Source organism: Centroberyx affinis, unplaced genomic scaffold, assembly GCF_046629955.1.
Source record: "Centroberyx affinis isolate AG114_WGS23_722 - 3 ecotype Tasmania unplaced genomic scaffold, CSIRO-AGI_Caff_v1 ptg000664l_1, whole genome shotgun sequence".
Lineage (NCBI taxonomy): Eukaryota > Metazoa > Chordata > Actinopteri > Beryciformes > Berycidae > Centroberyx > Centroberyx affinis.
The window spans coordinates 286,047-294,035 of record NW_027279288.1 but is presented as its reverse complement, the minus strand read 5'-3'; the positions used below and the strand labels follow the sequence as shown (position 1 = coordinate 294,035).

Genomic DNA, 7,989 nt, shown 5'->3' with positions numbered 1-7,989 from the left:
TACCTTGTTTTCCTTATACTGTACATGTTTAATGTATGTACACAATGTATATTACTACGTTACAAAAAGCCATGCAATATCTACAGTACAGTATATTATATATCTATGAAACCTACTTTGTTGTTCTCAATAAATAGTAATAAATTATCCACCTCTGGTTTTTGTACATTCTAATGCACATGTTATTTACATTGCTGCTTTGGATAAACATATTCCCTTTTTTCATTATGACCTGATGTGAATTTTAGGTGCTTTTATTGGTTGTATGCCCTATAAGATATGAGTTCCTTCACTCCACATCCTCAGAAGATAGACATTTCTGTCTGGCGTCTTTGTCTTCAAATGTCACCTTTTTGTTCCTCTTGGGGTCGATCCAAGAGTTGTGGATGATAGCGTTGTTGGGCATAGGATCTGCCTCAATGATGGACACCACTCTCTTCTTCATCTTGCTTTTCAGGACTTTCTGGAACTTCTGCCTAGTGAAGGCATAGAGTAGAGGGTGAAAGATGGTGGTCCCGTAGGCCATGACCAGGAAGCCCAGTCTCAACTTGACTGTCAGGTCACTGGGGCCCACGCTCAGGATGACTGTGTTGAGCACCGTGATGGGCGTCCAGCACAGCAGGAAGGTAGACACAATCAGTAGAGACATCCTGAAAACCCTCTTTTGGCGCTCTCGCCTCTCTCGGTGGCGTTTGACAGCCCTGCGCAAGGCGATGATGACGGAGACCGAGGTGCGCATGCCCAGTGTGGGGTTGCGGCTGCCGCTGCTCTGGGATCCATCAGTAGCCTCTTGCTGGGTTGTCATGGCTGTCATGGATGGACGCTTTTTCCTGCGCGCCTTCTTCTTCTGTGAGGCATGGAAACGCGTGCCAATGCGAATGTTGAGCGCCTGCAAGATCTTGGAGTAGGTGATGAGCATGACAATGGCAGTGAAGAAGAAAATGGGAATCTGAGCCAGCAAGTGGTAGTAAAGGCCGAGTTCTGTGTAGTACTGGTTAGTGTGGACCACAGTTTCCACCACTGTCTGGTTCAGCTCAGCTTGGCCCTGGGCAAAGAAGCCCACCTCGATAAAGGGAACCAGGAAACTAACAAAGGATAGCACCCAGATGGCAGCCAGCAGGGCCAGGGCCCGGCCCATGGTCAACACGCGGTTGGCAGGTTTGACTGAGATATCGTAGCGGTCGAGGGTGATGGCTAGCACGTTAGCAGCAGTCGCAACGCTAGCGAAGGAGACGCAGGCCTCGTGGAAGCAGCAGACCAGGGCGGTGTCTCCCTCCAGGGAGAGCAGCACCACCACAATGGTGAGGGGGATGCAGCACACGCACACCAGCACATCCAACACATGGAGGTTCATAGTGACGATGTTACTGACAGAGCTGATGAGGTTAGACTTCATGCAGTAGAGGGCAAGCACAGTGAGGTTGGAGCTCAGGCCCAGGACAATTTCCAGCATGAGGAAGCCGGTCAGGGAGACCTGGAAACTGACGGGGTAGGGATACGGGTAGGGGGTGGCCGGACTCATGGTGCGGCTGATGGGCTCGGTGTTGTCGGTGACCGTGACGTTGCTCATGGTGGCTTCTTCTTCCAGACGGGGAAGGATATGCATTATCCTGCAGGCAGGGTCGAGAGAGAAAGAGAATATATGAGGAGGAAAAAGAGAATAAAAAAGAGGTTGGTGTGGGACTACAGGGGGTTGTGATTAGAGATCACTACACTTCACAGACAGCAGAAGGTTAGTTCATATGAATCTCAAATGCTGGCCTGGACCGGGGCACCAGATTTATCCTACAATGCCAAATGAAAGAATCCTTTTATCTGTGAAATCGTGTCGGACGTAATGCTGCCAGTTATCAAATGATCAGGACATCCTCTGAGTTTAAATGAGCAATGCTGAGAGCAGACACTTTAAAAGTGCTGTAACTTTTTCAGCCACCATGCCCTGCAGATTAGATTGTTTCAGTACGTGCACAGCATGACTGACTACCCTGCCCCTACCAGATGCCGCTTCTGTCATCACCATCCATGATCAGACAGTGGCGTCCTCAGCAGAGGCACATCACACAGCAGCAACACTCTAATTATCACATACGCGCCGCGGCTCGGTACGTCTCTGGTGTCTGTTTGAATTCCATAACAGAGACTGTCCAACTTTTTATTTCATATGTAATTTTGAGCCTTTATTGAACAATACATTCGTGCTGATATGATTTTAATGGCAGTTTTAGTTTAGTTTTATTTCTAGTCACATGCAGTATTTGAATATGGAAAATAAAAATGAATATGGAGCAGAAGTCAGGATGAAACCAGTGATAATACAAGGAGGCTTTCATGCAATTGAGACACACAAGCAGTCTGTAATAATACTTACCCTTCCCTCCAGCACTATCTGAGCACCAGGGCTGTGTGATCAGGCCACAGAGTCCATGTTAGATCCACAGAGACGAGCATCACAGCCCAACATAGCCAGTGGAAAAGTGTTTTCGCTCCAGCAGAGCCCCCCAACTAGGCTCTTCCCTTCACTACTCCCTTCAAGTGAGGCTGACAGCCAGAGAAGCACCTGTCTGTCTCTCCAATGAGTGTTAATGGGCTGCCAACTTTTTCTTCCTGACCCTAATGGCAAAACAGTTTGGGAACCAGCCACCGCGGCCTGTGGAGGAAAGAGAATAAAGGCCCGTGTCCTCTATAGTCTTTTTCTCTATCGTTCTCTCTGTCTGCTTGGTTTGTTTTGGTGGTGGTGGGAGCGTTGACGGATGAGTGGATCAGGGATAAGCTGTCGGAGCCACCTCCTGTTTATAAACTCACGGTATTCCCAGGCAGGGGAGACGCAGCTGACCAACAAAAAAGACAGACAGACTCTTTCCTCTGCACAGGGCTGGAATCCACTGCGCATAGTACAATCCAAATCCTTGCTTTTTGCAGGCTGTCCCCTGTGACCAGATAGTAGTCAGATCTGTAAATAATCACTGAATACTGATGAGTATTTGTTGTGGGGTTTTTGTCTTTGCAGAAAAATAGTGAAATCCATCGGCTTGTATTCCAATAGTTTGTCAGCCAGCTATGGAGGTAGATTCCCCGATTTACACCATGGATGAGCGTCGGCGAGGTTGATGTCCAGCGTCAGCCCAGGAGAGGTCAGTGAGTCCAGGCAGGGTCCATGCCCATGCCCCCCCTGGGACCACTAATGGAAGAGGCCTTTACTCTCCCTCTCTCTCATCAGTCTCTCGGTACGTCGGGCTCCAGTAGCCATTGACTTGTAAATAGAGCACAGGTCTCCAGTTTGACCCCTCAACACTTTGACCCCTCAATCACTGGAGATTGTGTGAGTGGAACAGATTGCTCGAGCGTGTATGTGTCCAGTGATCATAGCATGTGTGATCACCAGTGTTTATGTGTGTGTGTGTGTGTGTGTGTGTGTGTGTGTGTGTGTGTGTGTGTGTGTGTGTGTGTGTGTGTGTGTGTGTGTGTTTGTGTTGAAGAATGGGTGGGAGGGGGGGTGTTTTATTCAATGATTCAGTCGAAGGTCATCTTGATGAGGAGATGATGAGAGTAAGTTCATTAGACTGATTTACACCAAGATCCTAGACAAGAATTGGACCGGAGGACCCAGGTGTTGCACACACCATCATCTGTCTGTCGTTCACACCCTTCTTACACAGCGTCCTAGAGAGAGAGACAGAGAGAGACAGGATGGAGGGGTGAGGGGTAGAGAGAAGGAGTGGGAGAAAGAAGTGTGGGGGATGCATTAGTGAAAATAAACATATCTTCAGCAGAGAGACAACAAGGAGCCTCTCATTAGCATAGCAACAAGCCTCTGATGTCTTATCATGTTCCTGTGTATCGGCTGATGCACTTTACATATTTTCCATTGCATTAGCATAATACTAGCACTAATTGTAATGACCACGAGGGAAGAAACACAAAAGCAACATTTATGCACTTAATGCATTTATCCACTTCCACATCTGTTTTGGTATTTGACATCTCTGTCTCCCGTTTTCAGGTTGAAGACTAACTGTTGTAATATGTTACTATTGTAGATGTGTACGATATAAATTATTACATGGCAAAGATTCAGGTAAATTATTGTATGTCAGTTGACCATCACCATAAGGGTGATGAACGGCTCATGCAGTCATCATAATAGGACAGACTTGCATATAACCTTTGTGCAATCTATTTCCTTGGGGAACATGTCATACAGACAAGGATGACTCCTCATGTAAGCATGTGTGATCCATGCAATCTCCTCAGAGGAACATGGCTGTCATTCTTCAAGGTTGTCTCTGAGAGGGATGTTGTACTTTACTATGCCACAATGTCAGCACATATGACCAGTGTACCAGGCTTTGCTAATGTCTGTATCCATCACTGCCATGCAAAAGGGAGAAACATGCATGTAAAGCTCTATTGCACAGTGGCATATCAAGGCTCTTATAAAAGGTACTGCCTGACAGTTCTGAATATGATAGTGTTGTGTAGCAATAAGACACAAGCAGATGTGCACACATAGGGGAATATGCAGACATGTAAATGTACAAACAAAATGATAAAAAAAAAATATAAATTATAAAATTATATATTTACAGTAGAATGGAATCATGAGGCTGGACAAATACATATCTGTAAACACAAATTCATTTTAACCATAACTGTATGTTTCTACATGAAAGAGTTTCTCATCAGTAAAGCATGACAGAAGTTACTCAATAAATTACATTCTTGGCCCTTTCTAAGCCCATTCATTCATGTTTTTATGGTGACAGACATATTTGGCATTGAGCTCCCTTTGCTGTCACATACGCTCTACTCCGAGGAGCGCTGTAAATCAAACCATTAAGTAGAGTGCCCCATCAAAACACAGCAATGCTCACCATGCAGGGTAAACACAGATGCTCCGGAGCTGGTCCATACACCATGCTGTCCCCTCCTTCCAGCTCTGCAACAATCTAGGTCGACATACCAACTGCTGGTTGATTTTCTGCCTCTTCCAGCAGTAATCCAAGAATCAGGATTGGATATTGATGGACATGCAAGGGTCATGCAACTGACAGATGTTCCTTTCTTCCTTATCACTCTCCTTAGTCCCGGACAGAGAAAAACAACTCCACAGAGATTAGTCCTGACAGGGATGTCTGTGGGATTCTTCTCCTCCTCCCTTTCCCCCCTTTTTCCTTTCTCTTATCTGTCCATATGGACTGGTGCGCGAATGCTCTTCATCACACCAACTCTCTCTGTCTCCTCTGTTGCGCTCCCTCCCTGCCTCACTGTGTGGATGGGAGTGCGAACCACCACGCTCCTAGTATCTCTCTATCTCCCGCTCTCCTCTCTCTCTCTCTCTCTCTCTCTCTCTCTCTCTCTCTCTCTCTCTCTCTCTCTCTCTCTCTCACTGCGGAGGTTTGCAGTGCTCCCCCAGTCCTGATTGGTCTTCTGTAATAGGCTTAACCCTTTCCTCTCCGAATAGGGGAGCTGTTTCCTTTTGTTCTGAGTCTGTCCTCTCTCCCCTGCCAGTGACTCTGACATCCTGTGTGCCGCCGTAGTGAATTAGAATACGGCTTATACCAATAGGCTTTTAGACAGGGACAGTAGATGCCACTGCGCTAAACACACAAGCTGCAGTAGGTTCAGGTAGGGACTGTTGAAGGCATAAAGAGCAGAAAAAATGAAATAGTGCTGGAATAATGTATTAATTAGCACTGTCACAATGTAATGAACAAGTAATATGTCCGTGCACCATAGGGGGAATGAGAGGGATGGAGAGCCGGCAGAGAGAAGCAATTTTTTTGTATTGATTTTGCACATGTAGGTCTTTATATGCTTGTGCAAGTGAGCATGAGAGGGAGCGAGACTGACAGAGAGCAGGGAAATTCTTGCAGGAGTGAGTGGGAGAAAAGGATTATGCAGGAGAGAGTGAAAGACAGGGAGATAGAGGATAGTGGCTCTGATTGATAGTTTCAATTAAGTTGCTCTGTCAGATCAGCGAGAGGTTGGCCACCCTCCATTCCTTTGTCAAGGCTCATTTGTCAGGTGCGATTATTGCCAGGGGGCATCCCGGTACCTGACAGCCTGCAGTGGTGAAGAAGAGGGGGGCATCTGTCGCTCTGGCATGGCCACCCGATAAACACACCATTAAAACCCACTGAAAATACATCAGGTGCTGTTATTCTGACAGTGACAACCTAATAATTGCACCTAGACAGATGTGTGAGGCAAATATTTGGTTCCTTTCAAGGCATTTGAAGTCAAGTTGCCACCCTCTGAACAAGAGATCAAATCTCTAGAAGGCGTTTTAAGCTGTAACCTTTGTGCTGCATGTTGACGGGTTTCATCTGTCTTCACTTTAGGCCACATAGCTTGCTTGCTTGTCAGAAGTGAAATGATAAGCTGTGTAGTCATGATTATCTGGATTTCTCAATGGAATTCCTGCCCAGATGCCATTGACACCCCTTGTAATGTAGAACAGATTGGAGGTCAAGGGGAAAACCTCAATTACAGTCATGGTATTATCGAGGGCTTTGGATCCCCTCTGATCCTGCAGTGATATGTGTTTCCCTGCCACTCGAAACACAGAGACCACTCTGTGTAAGAGGATTAATGAAAGACCAAATACTTTCACATGTTTATGAGGCTCTCATTATCACTAATTCTCACTGGATCATCGCACTGCATGATGCAGCATGTGTGTAGAGAGGAATTGTGTGTGTGTGTGGATGAGAGAAAGATGAGGGAAAGACTAGAAGACTGACAGAGATTCAGAGAAAGACAGACAGCTTGCATCTGTGGGTGTGTGTGTATTGCATGTAGGTCTTTTTATGTATCTGCTTTTCTCTGTGTGTTAGCACAGAAGGTGGTCCACATCAATGGGGTTGTGTGTGTGTGCATGTGTGTGTGTGTGTGATTGCACATGCATGTATGTGCATCTGTGTGCATGCACCCCACATCAAGTGCCTGCTTCCTACATGGGATACGTCCGTAAGCCTCTGGCAGTCAGACTATAATGACACAGCACATCAATGCAAAAACTGCTTCTCTGTCACTGCCTGCGACTCAAGGCACGGTATGTTTCATAACTTCCGTACATCACACGGTGAGTGGAAAATGGACGTGTGTTTAAAAAGACTGGGCCACTTGACAGCCTCCTCAAAGCTCTTAAGGAATGCTCCTGGTCTGAAAAGTGGTAAACATACTGCTGCAAAAACACTGCATTCCCAAAACTTCACATAGTTCAATAGAAGAATGACGTTAATATTTCATTCCCATTAATATTTCATCCAGCTTTTCTCTCTGTCCCCAGACTCCGCTGTCTGATATTCGCTACAGTTTTTCTCCCCTCTCAATCTGTGCGCCTGCAGATGTCCATGTATACGCTGTATGCATGTGTGTGTATGTATGTGTCTGTAGATACATACACTTAAGTGAGTGCATTTGTTTTCATAGTGTGTTTGTATACAGTATGTGGTACAGTGTGTGTGTGTGTGGTGTGTCTGTGGAGAGATCCCTCTCTGGCCTGGCCTCATCAGATAAAGGAGATGCAGATACGGCATCAGCGGCTGCCTTATTTCATATCCACACTTTGCACGCCAAACATCAGCAGGCAATCTGACCATGCAATAGTGGGATGGAAGCCGGCAGGCCCGGAGGACCCAGCGCACACTTTTATCTCCTCCCTGCAGCAGGCATCCTGCACTTCCATTTGGTGCCACTGTGATTTGCTCCAGATTGCTTGAGAACAGAACTAGCCCAGCGCTAATGGAGTGGCTGGTTGGAAATGTTGTAGCGGTCTGCTCTCGTCTGATCTATTTAAATCACCAAACCCTTCTCACAAGCCCTTGGGAGCACCTGGTCTGACATCACGTGGACCTGGGAGGAGAGATGGAAACAGAGAAAGAAAAGAGATTTCTCCTGAGCTGCTTCTGTTTTTGTTTACAACTTTTCCTTGTAGGACTTATCTTTTTCTATTTATCTTTTTTTTTTTTTTTAATTTTCATCCAT

At 46.2% G+C, this 7,989-nt stretch overlaps 1 protein-coding gene across 1 annotated transcript; it reads right to left on the bottom strand.

Moving 5' to 3' along the window:
* Window positions 1-117: 117 nt before the first annotated feature.
* Window positions 118-2,459, bottom strand: LOC139643870 (G-protein coupled receptor 22-like). Its single transcript, XM_071519155.1, has 2 exons — window positions 2,369-2,459; window positions 118-1,610 (listed from the first exon to the last, which is right to left on the bottom strand). The coding sequence occupies exon 2, from the start codon at window positions 1,604-1,606 to the stop codon at window positions 290-292; it is 1,317 nt and encodes a 438-aa protein (XP_071375256.1). The 5' UTR covers window positions 1,607-1,610; window positions 2,369-2,459; the 3' UTR covers window positions 118-289.
* Between the last annotated feature and the right edge of the window lie 5,530 nt (window positions 2,460-7,989).